General features: G+C 38.3%; 2 protein-coding genes across 2 annotated transcripts; both read right to left on the bottom strand.

Moving 5' to 3' along the window:
- Positions 1-2,811: 2,811 nt before the first annotated feature.
- On the bottom strand, positions 2,812-6,491 carry star2 (steroidogenic acute regulatory protein 2). Its single transcript, XM_041029173.1, has 7 exons — positions 6,428-6,491; positions 6,235-6,339; positions 6,017-6,177; positions 5,711-5,869; positions 5,210-5,394; positions 4,388-4,481; positions 2,812-3,134 (listed from the first exon to the last, which is right to left on the bottom strand). The coding sequence occupies exons 1-7, from the start codon at positions 6,489-6,491 to the stop codon at positions 3,027-3,029; spliced, it is 876 nt and encodes a 291-aa protein (XP_040885107.1). The 3' UTR covers positions 2,812-3,026.
- A 5,676-nt stretch (positions 6,492-12,167) lies between these two features.
- Positions 12,168-15,374, bottom strand: tbata (thymus, brain and testes associated). The gene is made up of 8 exons (XM_041029260.1): positions 15,182-15,374; positions 14,138-14,308; positions 13,929-14,017; positions 13,467-13,616; positions 13,126-13,207; positions 12,517-12,682; positions 12,393-12,433; positions 12,168-12,293 (listed from the first exon to the last, which is right to left on the bottom strand). The coding sequence occupies exons 1-8, from the start codon at positions 15,372-15,374 to the stop codon at positions 12,202-12,204; spliced, it is 984 nt and encodes a 327-aa protein (XP_040885194.1). The 3' UTR covers positions 12,168-12,201.
- Positions 15,375-17,803: the final 2,429 nt, after the last annotated feature.

Here is a 17,803-nt window from a genome sequence, read left to right as displayed (position 1 = left end):
TTTTTTTGACTTTTTTTGGCCGATTTTGACGCCTTACTATACTATGACGTTTTTTATGACATTTTGAGGTCAAAAATTTTTTTGACTTTTTTTGGCCGAAAAAAACGCCTTACTATACTATGACGTTTTTTATGACATTTTGAGGTCAAAATTTTTTTTGACTTTTTATGGCCGAAAAAAACGCCTTACTATACTATGACGTTTTTTATGACATTTTGAGGTCAAAAAAAATTTTGACTTTTTTTGGCCGAAAAAAACGCCTTACTATACTATGACGTTTTTTATGACATTTTGAGGTCAAAAAAAATTTTGACTTTTTTTGGCCGAAAAAAACGCCTTACTATACTATGACGTTTTTTATGACATTCTGAGGTCAAAAATTTTTTTGACTTTTTTTGCCCGAAAAAAACGCCATACTATACTATGACGTTTTTTATGACATTTTGAGGTCAAAAAATATTTTGACTTTTTTTGGCCGATTTTGACGCCTTACTATACTATGACGTTTTTTATGACATTTTGAGGTCAAAAAACTTTTTGACTTTTTTTGGCCGAAAAAAACGCCTTACTATACTATGACGTTTTTTATGACATTTTGAGGTAAAAAAAAATTTTGACTTTTTTTGGCCGATTTTGACGCCTTACTATACTATGACGTTTTTTATGACATTTTGAGGTCAAAAAAAATTTTGACTTTTTTTGGCCGATTTTGACGCCTTACTATACTATGACGTTTTTTTATGACATTTTGAGGTCAAAAAAATTTTTGACTTTTTTTGGCCGAAAAAAACGCCTTACTATACTATGACGTTTTTTATGACATTTTGAGGTCAAAATTTTTTTTGACTTTTTATGGCTGAAAAAAACGCCTTACTATACTATGACGTTTTTTATGACATTTTGAGGTCAAAAAAAATTTTGACTTTTTTTGGCCGAAAAAAACGCCTTACTATACTATGACGTTTTTTATGACATTTTGAGGTCAAAAAAAATTTGACTTTTTTTGCCCGAAAAAAACGCCTTACTATACTATGACGTTTTTTATGACATTTTGAGGTCAAAAATTTCTTTGACTTTTTTTGGCCGATTTTGATGCCTTACTATACTATGACGTTTTTTATGACATTTTGAGGTCAAAAATTTCTTTGACTTTTTTTGGCCGATTTTGATGCCTTACTATACTATGACGTTTTTTATGACATTTTGAGGTCAAAAAAAATTTTGACTTTTTTTGCCCGAAAAAAACGCCTTACTATACTATGACGTTTTTTATGACATTTTGAGGTCAAAATTTTTTTTGACTTTTTTTGGCCGATTTTGACGCCTTACTATACTATGACGTTTTTTATGACATTTTGAGGTCAAAAAAATTTTTGACTTTTTTTGGCCGAAAAAAAACGCCTTACTATACTGTTATGTTTTTATGACATTTTGAGGTCAAAAAATTTTTTGCCTTTTTTTGGCCGAAAAAAACGCCTTACTATACTATGACGTTTTTTATGACATTTTGAGGTCAAAAAAAATTTTGACTTTTTTTGCCCGAAAAAAACGCCTTACTATACTGTTACGTTTTTTATGACATTTTGAGGTCAAAAAAAATTTTGACTTTTTTTGGCCGATTTTTACGCCTTACTATACTATGACGTTTTTTATGACATTTTGAGGTCAAAAAATTTTTTAACTATTTTTGGCCGATTTTGACACCTTACTATACTATGACCTTTTTTATGACATTTTGAGGTCAAAAAAATTTTTGACTTTTTTTGGCCGATTTTGACGCCTTACTATACCATGACCATTTTTGTGACATTTTGTGGCTAAAATGTTTTGACTTTTTTTGGCAAATAGGAAATATGTGTATTTTTCATGTAGTTCACACAAGCAGACCAGATGATTACGGAGAAACTGATCAGCATACAAAAGAGAACACAGTGACATGCTCATATTATGCTACACATATTATTGGAGGCATTGGTGCAGTTGAGGTCCTTTTACTTGGAGCCATAAATGTCTGTGTATGTCAGTGTGCCATGTGAGCTATATAATGGAAATACATACATTCTACATAGATGTGTTAACATGGAGTTGTCATGACAAGCTGTGTAGATTTAGGATTTTGTTTAGATCTTACATCATCAATCTATTAGCAGGGCACTGCAGGGAATTGAACCCCACCCTAGTGTACTAGGTGTACCATAACCAGTGCCTTTTGCTTTTTGATGTGATGTAAAGGTAAAGCAAAACCTATATTTCAACAGCACTTCTTAAATATTGTGTTATCAACATATCTAGTTAGAATAAGATATGACATTCGTGGAAATGCTGTTGTAATGTAGGAAAGAAAACCTTACTATGAATGATGTATATGACATATATGTAGGTATTACTGCTATAGAATCAAAGCATGGATTTATGACATATAATCTATAATGTGTTATGTATTTTTGCGTTACATCTGTGGGTAAGTGGTGATGTGCATGATTGTATATGATTTGAAATAGTTCTTAATTAATTAATAAAAGTGTCTTTGAATCTATTTTTTACAGAGAGATCAAAACCTTCTTTTCACACATTTGTTGAGTCTATATCAAGTTGTTGATTTACTGCTGATGTGGTATTCAAAATATTTTACAATGATGAAAGGATGAAAATGAGTCTGGCAAAATATGCAAATTTAAGCACTTTATTAGTTTTTTCCAGTCATATGCAGAGTGCTGTTAGTCATGTGTCAACAGACGAGTGATAACTCCTAATCAGGAAATCTTAATGAGGTTCGAGTGGCACACTTGACATTAATTCCTATCATGAGCCAGCTTCTTTCTTACAGTATGGCCCAGGCAGCTGACACTGGTCTCTGCCAGCTCTGCTCTGCAGAGCACTAGAGCGGAGCTTCTCCTTCAGGCAGTGTTTCTGCTCTCACTGAAAGGGCAGCGTTCTCCAGTGCAGCCAGCCTGTCACTGTTCCTCCATCTCCTGGTCTGGTCCCTTGTGAGTGATGACAGGGTGCCGCTGCCATTTGGGTGTCACTCAGACACCCAGGGTGGCGCTCGCTGTGAGACGTCTGCGGAGGTGTCTGGTGAAATCCAGCTGTGCTCTGGGTAAAGCCTGATTGACAATGGACTTTGGAAGCCAGCCCTGAGAACAAAGTTATCTTTGTTAGAACCTTGAATTGTAATTTGGTCAGTCTTGGTAATCAAAGGAGTTTGAATACTGACTGGCCTCCTACTGTACAAGAAATATGTACTGTTCATGTACCAACAGTTCCCTACAGACAGCATTTCAGTCTTCAGCAAATTAGGATGAACTACATTAGCAGTAATGTTGTACTGAGAACTGAAACAGTTATAATAAAATAAGAAAGATGGACTACCCACTAGATTTTCCCAATCTTGCAGCCATGTCAAACAGTCTTCATCTGTGGATGGAGTTTGCTTTGAGTTGTCACTCACTAGTTTGTCAACTATGAAAAATGAGCAAACTCTATCAGCTGATGAAGACCGTAAGAGCTGATTGACAGCTCTGGCTGTTGAGCAAGTTGAACTTTGTGGAGTGCCACTTTGAGACTATTTTGTCAAACCATTGTTTTGCGGTTTGAACTTTCATGCTCAGGAATAGTAGCAGTTGTAGTGGTGGGAGAAACAGAAAAAGATCAAAATAAAAAATCTGTACACTGCAGAAAATGCCACTTAGGACTTACAAAATACATTAGAACATGCTGTCAAATTAAGTTTTAAGTCAGGTATTTCCTGTCAGTCATATGAAACGCCTAAACACTAGCTGCATTTAGTTCCACAAACCCTGCAGTTTATTTCCTGTAAACCACCAGTTTCTCATTCATCACTTGCCTTGCTGTTGCAGACTGATTGTGCTGTTTACTCCCTCACCACCTCAGCCTGTTCAGCTCTGGTTCCTTATCTCAGTCACCAGGATACTTACATTCTTTTTCTGTAGCTCCCCCCTTATCTCAGAATTGTGCACTCCATATCACAGTGATTTGTGTCTGCTGGGTTCTGTTAATCCTGGGAGGATATGGTGGAAGGTGTTCACTGAGAGCACCTTAAAGAGTGGATCCAGACCTGATCTCTCTACAGATCGGCTAACATATTACTTTACTGAAAATAATGATTTATGTGTGGTATTGTTTTGTTTTTGACTTATTTGATTATTGCACACAGTGGAAAACGGCTAATCTAAGACCCTCACCACTAACCAGATAAAAACCTGGTAGAAGAGGTGGAAAAACCATAAAACAATGTACAGTAATAGGAAAACCAAGAATATTAATTTATTACATAAATACATAAATATTTATTTCAATAAATGAATATGCATACTCTGGAGTCTGCAGATGCTTTTCCTTTTCTTATTTCCTATGTACATTAATTTACCTTAACATCCATATTAAGAAGCCATGTGAAGCGGCTTTTTCTTGTGTCCCCGTCCAGAGCTTGTATGATGATGCAGGTTGGTCCATCCTCAGCTCTGTAAACATGCAAACAAACTCATTAGCTTTTAGTATTCAACCAAGGATTGATTAGATCAGTTTCCGTACTGTATATTTCTAAACTAGAATATCTATCATATTTCTCGTGTTTATCACTGTATAGAAATTAAGTCAAATTTACTGGGCTCTGATGTTATACACATCATTGCTCAAAACACGAGTCTTGTTGACATGTTAGCAGGCTCATGTTAGCATTTAACTCCAAGCACCACTGTGTCTAATAGCCTCAAATAGCTGCTACCATGGCTACAGACTATTGGCCTTGTTTATTGGTAAAACTGCAAAAATGTACTTTGAGCCTCTTGTCAAATGTGACCACTATAAAAACGTGCTTTTCTTTTTCTCTGTCTTCACACCCTTCAAAATCCTCTGACGTCCCTCCAAAAAACAGTTTTATATAATGCGTAAGATATGACTGCAGACGTTTATGGCCATTGATATTCGCTGGTGCTGTGCATGTTACCACAGACTGTCATGACAAATTAAAATGTCTGAGCAAACAATAACTCAGTTTGTTTCTGCAAAGTCAAAGGTGTTTTTCCATTTTGTTCTGACATCTCAGTACCTGGAAGACTGAGATTACCTGACTCAGACATTGTATACGGTGACAGAAAGTTTAATGAAGCTGCTGAATATATTTTAGCACATTATGATTAATGCCCAGCTGAGAAAGAGTTGTTGCCTGGTGTGCAGATGATCCTCCTACCTCACAAAGCCTGCCTGGGGTGGGAACGACTCCAGCTGAATTGCTGCTCCTCCAAGATAAACGCTGGACTTTTGTTTGCAACTATGTCTGACACTCAGGAAATCCCTTTGGCCAATAAGATTTCCTGCTGTCTCGGATGAAACCTCGTGAGTGACAATCGTTTCAGGTCCAACACGCTTCAGAACCTACAATGAGAGACAGGAATATCAAATTCAGTTTTCATAACACCTCTTGCACTGCAGGACTGAATTTCAAGAGACATCCAGCACTGTGAGAATACATTTCTTTCTATACAAATATATAACATGATACCAATGAATTGTGGCTTTAAACAGAAATGTGCAGACAACTAGACTGATCACTAACTTATCATTCTCTAAACCTGAGCCTCTTAAATAGTTTTGGTTTGTGGTATTTTTAAAGGTTATAGTTTCACAGTTGATGAAATATCCAATTATTTATAGCAGCCTCTTGTGAATTGTTGAAAGGTCAGCAGCTCACTTTAATATGCTGTATGCTCGGGTTCCACTGGTGCATCTCCTCCACTCTGACAAACAGGAGGTCATAGAGCTCGTCCACACTGGCCTCCAGGACCGCCTCCAGCCTGAAGACCTTCCTGGCTCCCAGCATCACTTTGCTACAGATCACATCCCCATTGTTCTAGAAAAGAGCAACAAACAAGCAGACGTATATAATTATAACCAAATGCTCCCTTTGAGTCAGCTTATTTCAGAGTGCAGAAACTGAGGACACATGAGCTTTGTAGAAGGCACTTAAATCAATCAGGATAGCACTTTAATCAATTACCTCTGTGATCTCGACCTTCCATCCTTCTTTGTCCTCCAACATACTGAGAGCCTTCCTCATTGCTTCTTGGCCCTGTTGTACATAGAACAGCTGATCTTCTTTCACTGGCAGAGGCTTCACATCTTCTTTTTTGGGTACTGCAAAATGTTCTTCTTGGTTATCTTTAAATAAATACATTCTAAAAAATAATTTAATGAAACCACCAAAATGAATTTTACCATTATAATCAAAACCATGCGTTCTCATGTGGTGTTGGATTTGCCCCCATCGCTGCAGGTGCGTGATCTCCTGGCCTATCACTGCCACAGCTGTGCGCTGAAGTCCTGCATGATTGAGCAATTAAGAGATGCTGCATTTGAATGAAAAGGAATAAAGAGAAAAGTCCTCCTTCAGAGTATTGAGAGTGTTTACCTGCCATACTCCTCAGATGTGGGTAGGAGATTCCACAGCAGAGCTTTACAACTGCAGGCATCATATTGGCTGTCTTGGGCAGTGACAGCAAAGAAACAGAGTGTGACTCTGGTCTTTATATGGCCTGTGAAGGACGCTCCAGTGAGATAAGGGCCAGAGAAGATGATAGGAACTGTTCTGAATTCTGGTTTTGAAGGCCACACTTGACAAGAGGTTCAGTGACTAAAACATTAAACTGGATGCAAGGTAAAGAGCTCTGACTATTTAGTGCATTTGTGTGAATTTTAAATTAGATAGAAGACTAAAATTTCCAAGTTAGTTAGTTACCACATCTATGTAAATAATAATGATCATGGACATAAAGGTTTTGATTTAATTTCTCTCTCTTCTTTATTTGAATAATTGATACCGATTTGTTCACCCATCAGTGAACTGAGCTCCTATTCAGGGATTTAGTGTCTCTTCAACCTGACTTGAATGTGTTTGTGATGGGGAACGAAAAAACGTTATCTACTTTCAGCTGCAGGCTCTCACTTTGGAAGAGATCCATCTTTCTCTCCTCGTATAATATGAGTTGCATTGGTGAGGTCTCTGTGTTGTGTGTGTACATTTCTGTGTGAGAGAAGGAGGGTTACTGTTGTATCTGGAAAATATTTGGAAAAGGGCCCAGTGCCTCCCTCTCCTCTCAATGCTGCCTTGTAGAAGCATTGCTGATAGAGCACCAGAAAACAGCTGCCTCTTATCGCCTGGAGCCAACAGGTGTCCTTGTGAGAAGGATTCATGACGTGAATGCTGAACTTCACCTGCTGACCAGGCCAGCTGACCTCAAACTGCGGTCACGCCACCAGGGATGAGGCATGGCAAGGACTTACTTGCAAATAGCAAGGAGGTGTATATGGCCTCTGGAACCACTAGCATGCACAGCATGAACCCGCTAATTACACGTTTGTAATTAGCTAATTGCACATTGCAAGCACAAAATCTTGGCTCTGGCACCAAATACTGAAATGCATTCGGTCCAAGAGATGCTGGTCAGGTGTCACAGTAATGCATTTCATGGCTTAAAAGATTCACGTCACAGTGAATAAGAGTAAGAGTCTCACTGTGTATCTTGTGACATAACAAATTACTTGCCAGGCAAATCCATTTCATGGCCAAGACAGCTTTTTCATATTGCACTTGTCATACATGTTACATAACAAAAGATTAAAGGAAAGGAAATGAATAAAGTGAAGAAAAGGGACAGAAACATCAAGAAAATAAAATTGTATAACAAGTGACAGCAAAATAATGTAAAGCAGATGTGAAAACAGCATTATGGTTAATTGAAAGCACTGCCAAACAGCTGCGTTTGTAGCATTGATTTTAAAGACCAGTATGTATGATTTAGCAGAATCTGTTGTCACAAAGGGAATATGATATTCACTATTATGTTTTCATTAGTCTATAATCATCTGAAATTAAGAATCATTGTGTTTTCATTAGCTTGGAATGAGTCCTTTGTATCTACATACGAAGTGTGTTTCCTTCTATGTAGACCGCCATGTTTCTACAGTAGAGGAACCCAAACCAAACACTGGCTCAGGGGAGGGGGTATTCAGGTGGATGCAATCTGCAGCCTCACCACTAGATGCCACTAAATCCGACACCCCGATCGTTTAAAGTAACAAGAGCTAAAGCACATCCCAGATCTTTCGGAAAATTCGGTGCAGAAGTGTACAGCATTTTAGCTAAACACATCTTCTCATTGTTTGGAATGCTGAGTAATCCATCATTGTGCATTCTGCTTTAGATATAAACGGGTGAGGATAAATGCCAGGAGCCACACTGCAGTTTCCCTTCAGTTTTCTGTTAGCTTCAAACAAGACACTGAGCTTGACCTTTTTCCATGTTTCTCTAGTTGCACTCTGTTTTTATACGCACATACCATTGGCAGTTATGGTAGTTATGCCTAAATCATCACATAAGCTGAACGTTTTTTTCAGTGATCCTCATTAACATTAATAAGCAAGACACACCTGCCCAAGCATTTTGGGAGAGCAAAGCATAAGTAAGCCACAATGGAACTTAACCATTAATGAGAACACAACATAAGTGGAAAGGTTTAAAGATCACAGTTGGTGCTGCTGTATGTTGAGGCCAAGGACAAGGCAAATGCATGTGAGTAAAACCAATAGGGTGCGGGTTCCTCAGAGATCACCACCATTTAAAAACAGTCTGCTAACTGAATTTCCGTTACTCGTTACTAAAAGTCTGTCTCTCTCATCTTTGTATCTTTAGCACTATTTATTCTTGTGTTTTACTGAAGTATTTTTTTGCCTCAGAAAAATTCAGGAATAAACAGCACTATAGACCCTTCTAAGTGAACACTGCCTCCCTGGGCAGAGGATCTGTCTGTTGACTCCTTCATAATGACACAATGCGTTCACTCAGTCTGGATCTTGCCAAGGTTTTTCTCAGTGTGGGCTCTGTCACAATAGGCAGCCATGAGAAAAGAATGTCTTTACAAAATGTTCTGCCCATCCATAAGGTTGACATACAGGTCAAGTCACCAGCATTCATCCTCTGCGGACCTTGAATGTCATGAATGAATTTAATGGTTATCCATCAAATAGTCGCTCAGATATTTTAGTCTGAGCCTAAGAGGTGGACTGGCCAACACTGCAATTTCTACAGCTTAAAAATACAAAACTTTATTGGCAGAATTCTATATTTAGAACTCAACTGGAAGATATTTACATAATTGTGTTGTTTAAATGCTCCCTAAACCTCATTACCACATATCACAAGCAGTTTAATGAGTGATTTGAAAATTCAGAGCTTGACCTGGTCTTTAGTTTCATGATAAAAGCCCAAGTCCAGGAATTTTTAGGGAACTGATTTCCTCTCATCTGTGTAGAGTTAATGCTTTCGTTTCACCTCTCATGAAAAGAACCTGTGATGAGGATCAAGCTAAACAGTTTTTAAATGGCTCACTGACATTTCTTTCAGCTGTATATAACCTTTGTTCTTAATATGCTGTCAGAACCACATGTTTTTTTTCTCCTTTGAGGATCTCAAGCTTTACCTTTTGTTCTTATTATGTGATGGAAAAATCTAATGGGCTGTGATTATTGCTGACTATTTTTACAAGCTCCCGTTGTTTGTGCTGTGTTCTTGGTCATCATTGTCATTGTTTCAAGATGTTCAAACTGCGCTTTGAAGTGATTAATTCATATCTCTCCATCTCGAATCCTTAGCTGCTCTGAACATGTTTTGCATAGTGAGTCAGAGTGATCCCAGAAGGATTTGGTCCTCAAACGCTGTTCACAGATAAAGAGTTATTTCTTGTTTTTTCTTGTCTTGATGGAGGCATATTAACTCTTCTGCTGGGTGTCTGGGTTTCTTATTTTTAATAAAATATCTTGGGTTCAGTGTTTTTGACAGATCAAACTACACAATTTAAACACTGAACATCATGTGGTTCTCTGATAAATGTAATAGCATTTACCTGTTCTGGAGTGTCCCTCCTGTTAGTTTTATGTGTAGCTTTAATCGCACTGCTGCAGCTGTCTGGCTACAGCAGAATAAATCTTTTTTTGTTGAAGCTTCAAAATGCAGTTTTGCAGTTCTTTTTAATGTGTGCTACATTCTGGCTCCAAAACATTCAACAGTAAAACATCTCAACTTATTAAATATTTAAGTTATTCATTTTCAGTAGAGGATTTAACTTCCTATCTTTGAGGTAACTTGAAAATTGCTGGTCCATCAAGGTGTACAGTACAAAGCTGAAAGTGTTTTTTCCAGGTTTGGGCAGGTTTTTCCAGACTATCACACGTGCACGCAAAATCAGCTCACTTTAGGCCTCGTCCTTTTGCCTGGTGTTTGGTTTTCCATGCCAGTTAAAGAACTTCCCATAGACACCACACCTGTCTTAGTTTTTCCAGGTTCTGCGTTCCTTAAGTAAAAAAAAAAAAAAAAGAAACACAGCTTTGTCAGTTATTTCATATGTGCTAACACATATAAAAGACAGGTGTATTTATATCCCAATCATGCCTCTCCATAGAGGCGTCACAGTTTAGTTATAATATTATCACCAAATTGAACTGATTTCACTGTCTCTCTCACACAGTCACTCAGGAAGCAGCTGTGCACCCAGTCTGACGCAGGTTACTTTGACATCCTCTGTCCTCCATCTCTTCTCTCCATTACCTGCACAGAAATGTTTTTCACACTAGAGGCCCACACGTCTCCTATACAGCACATTCCATATGATGCTTTAAGTGAGCCCTACTCAGTAAGACTGACATCAGTAATGCTGGGAATGTCAAGAATGTTTTGACTTCTGTTTTTGAATTCTATATTATTTGGTCTCCTTAAGGTTTAGTTTTCATGGCCACCCTGCCTGGTTGGCATGTCTGACCTTCCATTAGCACAACTAGGTTCCCACAGCCAGCACTGATATTGCATAACCCCCGTTGCCATTAGAGGTTATGCAGTATTATGTAATTCTCAATGCTTGAATGTGATGAAAGAAAGTGACAGCATTAAACTTATACAAGTCAATAAAAGCATAATAACACACACTGCAGCAGTCCTGAGGGTGGTGCGAGCCTTGGCCACCTGCTGTCTGCCCATGACTAATAGTCTGGTATGAATTGGCAAAGGCAACTTTCAAATTTGTTCCAGACACAAGATTTATGTGTGAAAGAGGGATGAATGTCAGCATCCCAAACTGACTATCACCATCTTCAAAATCTTGTTTTCTCAAGTCATTCGTATCAGAACATCCATTATTGTTTCATGTCAAGGCAGTTCGGGGTATTAATGTATTTCTGTGGCATTTACATTGTTTACAGAGAGCACCCATGTATTCGCACGACAGTCAGAGTCAGCTTTTAAATAACATCGGATACTGTGACATTTAATTCTGTCCACTGCTACATGATTAGGTCAGCCTACTCTTTACCTTGCCTAATTCAATCTGATTTGAAATGTGACACTCTCGTACTATAGGTGAGTTACTGAACTCTTAAATATTTTATCCACAATGGAAGGGCAGGAGAGAGAAGGAGGAATAGTACTGTATTCATACAGAAAGATGCTAATATGGCCATGAATTATTTATGAGTTCCAGCTCAAATAATCAATTTTCTCAGGCCAACCCTATATCTAAGTGATATAAGTACACCCTTGGGCGCCGGAGTCATCAACTCTTTCCAAAGGAAAGACGCTAATCTGGTCTGCCGGAGATGCATGTGCAGTCAGTGGGGGTCACTGACAATAGCACTAGCTGACATCAGAAGTCCCATTCTCTTACTAATCATTGCAAATCCATACATTCCCATTATTTCATCCTTGTTGGATAACGCAACGTCTTTTTTCTTTTTTTTTTATTTGAGATGTAAAATCACATAATGGGGTCAAAGCATGTAACTCTGGAAATAAGTCACTGTGCAATATGTTAAAGAGACATATGGATGAAACATTGGTGTGAGAGGAAAAAATTATGATCTTCAGCTGATATACAATTATGTAATGTCATCAACAGTATCATGTGATGCTATCACATCTACAGTTTATTATGTTAGTGAAATGAAAATGCAAACTAATCTGGTAAACTCGTCTCATTAAACTGGCTTGCGTTTATAAGAATCATCTACAAAGCAAATGCACTGAAGAAAACCTGAGATATACGTACTGTATACCATGGGGGCAATAAACCGGGGATCCAACAATTTCTCATAATAAGGAAACCATACTAGAGTCATCGCCATGATGAAAATCAGGGAGCTCTATACAGTGTCTGTGGGCTGAAGTGGATGATCTTGAAGATGATTCTGAGCTCCTGCGTGGACAGCAAGGACCTCTGCATCTCCAATCCTCTCTGCAAAACAACACTCATGTCAACAAAAGTGTTCTGGTGCAATAATAAATAGCAAACTTAAACACAGAGAATGGAAAAAGCAGTACACCATTCAATTACCTGGTTTGTCATCGCTCAAAGTTCGGGCCACTCTGTTTGAGCTATGGAGGAAAATAAAAATGTCAAACACATTAAGCTTGAAAATTTTCTGAACAGAAGAAGGAGAAGAAAATTTCACCCTGACCACGTTCTCTGTGGTTTTCTCCACGTCTGGTCGAGTGATGGACCATACACTGGCGGAGATGCACCAGGATGAAAAGCCTGGAGCTGCTGGAAGTTTTTCTGATGATGACCTGAGAGGTCGACGCCATCCAGAGCTTGTTTGATCATCCCCATCACCAGGTCTTTCTCTGAGGGTTTATCACATCATGTAATACAAGGAGAAGAGTTCAGTGATTCCTCTCAGCAGTGCCATGTTCCACCACAGCAATTACACTCTTTTGGTGGTTAACCTGGATAATGGTAACTGATTAAATTAAAAGGCAATTTATAAAGTAACTCAACGTATAATGGGGGAATGATATTCTACCAAACAGAAGTAAGACAAAGGGTATTGTTTGTGTCAAAGTGTTGGTTGAAGAGATTAGTAACCACTGTATCATCACAGAAGCTGACAGTTTTCTGCTGACTTTCTGAATAATTTTTTATTTGTGTAATTACAAGAAAAATGCACTGATTCCTCGAAATGAATTTTGTTAACAAGATAGCATTTGGCACTGAAATGTTTTTCAGCATTTTGGAAGGAGTGGTAGCATACATGACCTCTCTACCTCTGTGGAGCGAAGCATTTTACCTCTTTGGCCTGCAAGCAGAAGCCACTGTTGGACTGTGGACAGGGAATCAGTCTGCAGGATCTGACAAAGTAGCTCCAACACCTGACATGAGAGCATTAGGTCATAATAACATCATAACATCACATAAATTTATATTATTACTGATTTTCTCAAGACACCTGGTGACAGAGCTAGGCTTTCCCAACAACAAAGCAAATACAGGGCTCTGAAGAATTTTTATGATGTTCTCTGGAACAAAATATTACATGGCTTTGCCTCGTTTCATCCCCAAACTACGTGGAGTGACACGTTTTTCAAAATGGAAAAAAATGGTCTGAAAACCAGCAGATGAGTATTTTACCATGAATTCTTGGTCATGGAAAGGCTGAGGATAAATCAGGCGCTGGGAATGGGATCTGCGCTGGTAAGACTTGCTGGATGGAGGGATGATTCTCCCGGTTTCAGCTGAATATTGGGTCTTTCGACGAACAAATTCGTCCTCTGGTTGGTCCTGGAATACAATGACAAAGACATGGTCTTCATTGCAGAATCTATAGAAACTGCATTTTCTTCACTTTATTGTTGGACACTGAACAGCCATAATCCAACCTGTTATTGGTCCTAATACATCTGTATGTCACAACCACAACTGATGGACCAGAAGTTGAGATATATAGTTAAATATTCAGTTGCAGGCAAGCTCTGCTGATATATATGTGATATATCCTAATTACTGATTAGCCATGGTTGAAGTGTACAGTGCTATTAAATAACCCTGGACGGATTCCAGCAATTACTGCAGCAATTACAGTAAAACATGCACCTCTTTCTTGTCCTTTTGTGCTTGAGAAGAAAAACTGATTTTTGCAGCGAATTCTTTAAGTTCGTCCCTCCAGGCTTCTGAAAATAGTGCTGTGAAATGAGGAAAAATTACTCCCATTATTCTGTAACTCAGTGAGATTCCTTGAAGGCAGAGCTTTAGAAAAGTAATAAGATGTAAGAGCTAGGCACAGTGCGTGCATGTAAACATACCTGATTTGTTTTTGTTTCTACTGAATCCATCAAGATTCTGAGCAAGCGGAAAAACAAAAGATGGATCAGCTGCTTTCCTGAGGACGTGGCTCCTGAGAAGCGGATGAGGAAATAACGATGAGGTGACAAACCAATCATCTCTCACCATGCAAACGGGTCTACCATTGAGCCCTGTGTAAAAGAGAAAGACACAATATTCACAGTTCACACACATGAAGTAAAGTGCTTCAGAAGTGTGGGACAATCAAAGGAATGCCCTGAAGAAACAAAGCTAGTAAAATCCCTGCTGAGACTAAAGGTGACAATTTCATGAGAACATCGCTTTCATGTGCCATATTACCATTCCAGGTTCCCATACAGCTGCTCATGAAATATGTAGGTAACTCATGAATTATCAAGTCATCTCAGAAATGGATCGTTCCACAGCAACTTCAGTACAAGGACCATGTTAATGTCTTTATTTGTAATAATGAATTGTGATAACTTTGATTCCCCTGTTCATTTATCTAGCACCACCAACAGGTCACATTTTCAGTCTATTCAGTATTTTGTTTTATGATAATCTATACGCAAAACTGATCAAACTCCTGTGAGCCTCAGCTTTACATTGTGTTTAGTGCCAGTTAACAAATGTTGGCATGCTAAAATGCTAGACTAAGTTGGCATTAGCACAAAGTGGCACTGTGCCACTGAAATGAGACCAACCTGAATGCTCACACTGAGTGTTAACATTTAAACACGGCTCCTATAAAATGTCATCTATCTTGCATATCATTATTTGAAAAAAACAAATTGAAAACCTAGATTGGAACCAGGGTGATCTGCTGACTTCATTTCTTCAGGCTGCTCCTTGTTTACTGAGGCCAAATACTCAGGGAAATCATAAATAAGTTCAAAACACCTACTGATGTCTGTACTGCAACACATTAATTTATTGTAATTTAGGGAAACATACAGCAAGGCTTGATTCAACTAAAAAAAAAAAAAAAAAATTATTTCATAAAGCACATGAATTTCTTCTGGTGCCCAGAGGGCTATGCTCACCTTGAATATGTCTCACCCTGTGTGGATGAGGGTTATGCCGGGAGAAGAATGAGTGATGACTCAAGGCACCAAAGCGTGGACTGCTCTTCGGCAGCATCTTGTTGAATTCAGTGGTGAATAGCGCCTGAGTAGTTTGACTGCGACTCCTCTCTCTTGTCGTTCCCCGGGAGTCTGGACTTTGTGCTATCGACATGTCTTCAAATGATAGCTGGAGGTTTTTAAATCTGAAGAAATAGAGAAAAAACTAAAGTTAGAAATACAGAAAGTTTAAAAATCAACCCTCTTGTGATTGCAAAGTTGCCATCACACATCCTAAAAAACACTTGAAAACTAAAACCTAACAAGAGGCAAGACAGAGACCACTCAAACTTGATTTACCCCAAGAGTCCCAAGATAAATTTGCATTTCAAATTTGACTAAAAAAAAAAAAAAATTATGTTTTGTGTTATACAAGGAATAAATCTACAAGAAAATAATTTCAGTTTGGAAAAAAATCACTTTGAAGAACCACTTTACCTCTGAAAACAGCCTCCAGCTCAGAACCTTTGGTACTTAATGCTTTGTGTTTCCTTTGTTGCTAAGAAACCTGAACTAAACAAAAAACAATGGCATCTGTGCACAATGAGTGACTGGCATTCTGAACCGGTTCATTGAGACAGGATTTTCATATGCAAAGTAGCTCGAATATAACTGTTTTATGATGTTTAATTAAAGAACTCGGAACGGTGGTAATTACAGTAGTTATCTGCTGAAAAGCTTAAGACAAGGGAGATGGAAGTAAGCAGAAAGTGAACATGAATGTTATGAGTGTGGCTCATAATACTAGTTTATGAGTTCGCTGCAGTTTCTAATGTGGCATCTGGGTGTAAATGTTAATGTAAATGTGCTCTGAATCTGGTGATTAACCTGGTGAATCTTCTAGAACTAGACCAGGCACAGGAAACCAAAGCAAGAATTCTCCAAAGGTCCATCAATCAATCAATTTTAAGGACTTGTTTTGGAAAATATGTTCAAAAAGTCAGTTAATGCAAAGAAACATTTCAGACTCTGTTATTAATGCCTACAAAGGCAGTTTGTTGATGCATTTGTTGTTTTCATGTGAATCACTCTAAAGCACCCAAAAGCTAACTGGGCTACCGCCATTGGTCAGGTGACCCTCGCCTTAGAGGTCGTAGCACTCCATCAAGAGTCTCCCCTCACCAGTAAGTCAAATTACCCTGTATGTAGTCTGAGAGACAGAACCCATGGCAAACAAAAGTCCAGTAAGTGCATGGTTGATTTGAACTCAGTCAAGCATGACAACATCTTGCTTCTCTTATCAGGTCCACGGATGCTGAGAATGGTCCATTAAGAAAGTGGTCAGAATGCAAATCCATTCTCTGATGGGAGATCCAATAACCCATTGGGGAAACATGATAAAATAGCATCCACTACACCATTTGACAGCGCAAACTTCATTTAGATAAGCTCCGCTGAACACACATAATGAGGAGCAAATGCATTCAAAAGCAGATTATTATTCATTTATTCAATCACTTTAAGAAAAATGATTTCTGACACACACAGCACTTTAAACTTCAGTAGACCAGATTTTTACTCTTGGCCTGTTATCCATGACATTAACAGTATTTCAGTAGAGTCAATTGATTATTTCACTGAAGCGTTTTTGTCTCTGTGATCAGGATCAATCTCTGCAACAAGAAAGGTGCAGCACTGGCATTTCTTGACAACGGCCAGTGCAAGGTTCTCTGCTTTTACTTTCAAGAGTGAGGGGGAAACAAAACAAAACAAAACAAAAAAACAATAACCCAAAGCAAAGCAGAATTTTAAGAAAAAAGGAATTTGGTACAGTTATACATATTCTTTGGGTGGTGCAATACAAAGGCTGCCAAGGTTAGGTTGTTGGCTGATTTGCAGAACGTGCAAAGTTTTTTTTCCCCCTCAGACCTGGTACATAGCCAGGGGTAATTTAGACTATATTTCAGCAAAAATCTGACAGCGTGGTTGTCATGATTGAATAACCTTTGCAATGGCTTCCAGTAGAGACTTATTTACATTTGCTGGAATCATCAGTAGCTCTGTAAAAAGTCCAGTCAGTGGTGCTTAACAAGGAAGGTGCATTTTCCCCAGGCTGTAATTTTATCAGTGTTTATTTGTTCTCTGTCTTGTTTGAATCTAGAAGCGTTCAAAAATCATTCTGTGACTTGTTTGTCATCTTCTCCCCTGGGTATGAGACAGACTAGACTAACTAAGAAATATTTTCCCTTCATTCTTATTTCTTTATTTCCTCAGTTGAAAGTGAAAGTTGGTGAAGTCTACTGAAGGGAACTGTTCTGTCTTCCTCACTTCAGTTGAATAATTTATGCCTTGGCAGAGTTTTGTCTCACTTGTTCATGCACTGGTGTGTATCCTCAGGTTTTTTTGTCCTGAGATGGCCTTCAACCTTATAATTCTGAGAACATTATTTGTTCCAATAATACAGTTCATACACTTTTAGTAGCAGTGCAATTGGGAATAATGGAAACTACACGCTAATAAATTTCCTTCTCATGTGCTTATGTTTTCTTTGCTTGTTGTATATCTTTTCTATTTACAGCTGTCCCTTTGTATGCTGGTCATCTT

Source organism: Toxotes jaculatrix, chromosome 21 (genome assembly GCF_017976425.1).
Source record: "Toxotes jaculatrix isolate fToxJac2 chromosome 21, fToxJac2.pri, whole genome shotgun sequence".
NCBI lineage: Eukaryota > Metazoa > Chordata > Actinopteri > Toxotidae > Toxotes > Toxotes jaculatrix.
The sequence above is the reverse complement of the archived record's forward strand: the minus strand, read 5'-3'. Positions and strand labels throughout refer to the sequence as shown.

What these genes read in the sequence shown, in the direction of transcription:
- star2 (XM_041029173.1), bottom strand. Translation starts at nt 6,491, where the DNA reads ATGATGCCTGCAGTTGTAAAGCTCTGCTGTGGAATCTCCTACCCACAT. An exon ending in ACATCTGAGGAGTATGGCAG is followed by an intron (nt 6,340 to 6,427) that starts GTAAACACTCTC and finishes TCAATCATGCAG; the next exon opens with GACTTCAGCGCACAGCTGTG. An exon ending in GGAAGGTCGAGATCACAGAG is followed by an intron (nt 5,870 to 6,016) that starts GTAATTGATTAA and finishes GCTCTTTTCTAG; the next exon opens with AACAATGGGGATGTGATCTG.
- tbata (XM_041029260.1), bottom strand. Translation starts at nt 15,374, where the DNA reads ATGTCGATAGCACAAAGTCCAGACTCCCGGGGAACGACAAGAGAGAGG. An exon ending in CAGGGTGAGACATATTCAAG is followed by an intron (nt 14,309 to 15,181) that starts GTGAGCATAGCC and finishes TCTTTTACACAG; the next exon opens with GGCTCAATGGTAGACCCGTT. An exon ending in TCTGCTTGCAGGCCAAAGAG is followed by an intron (nt 12,683 to 13,125) that starts GTAAAATGCTTC and finishes ATAAACCCTCAG; the next exon opens with AGAAAGACCTGGTGATGGGG.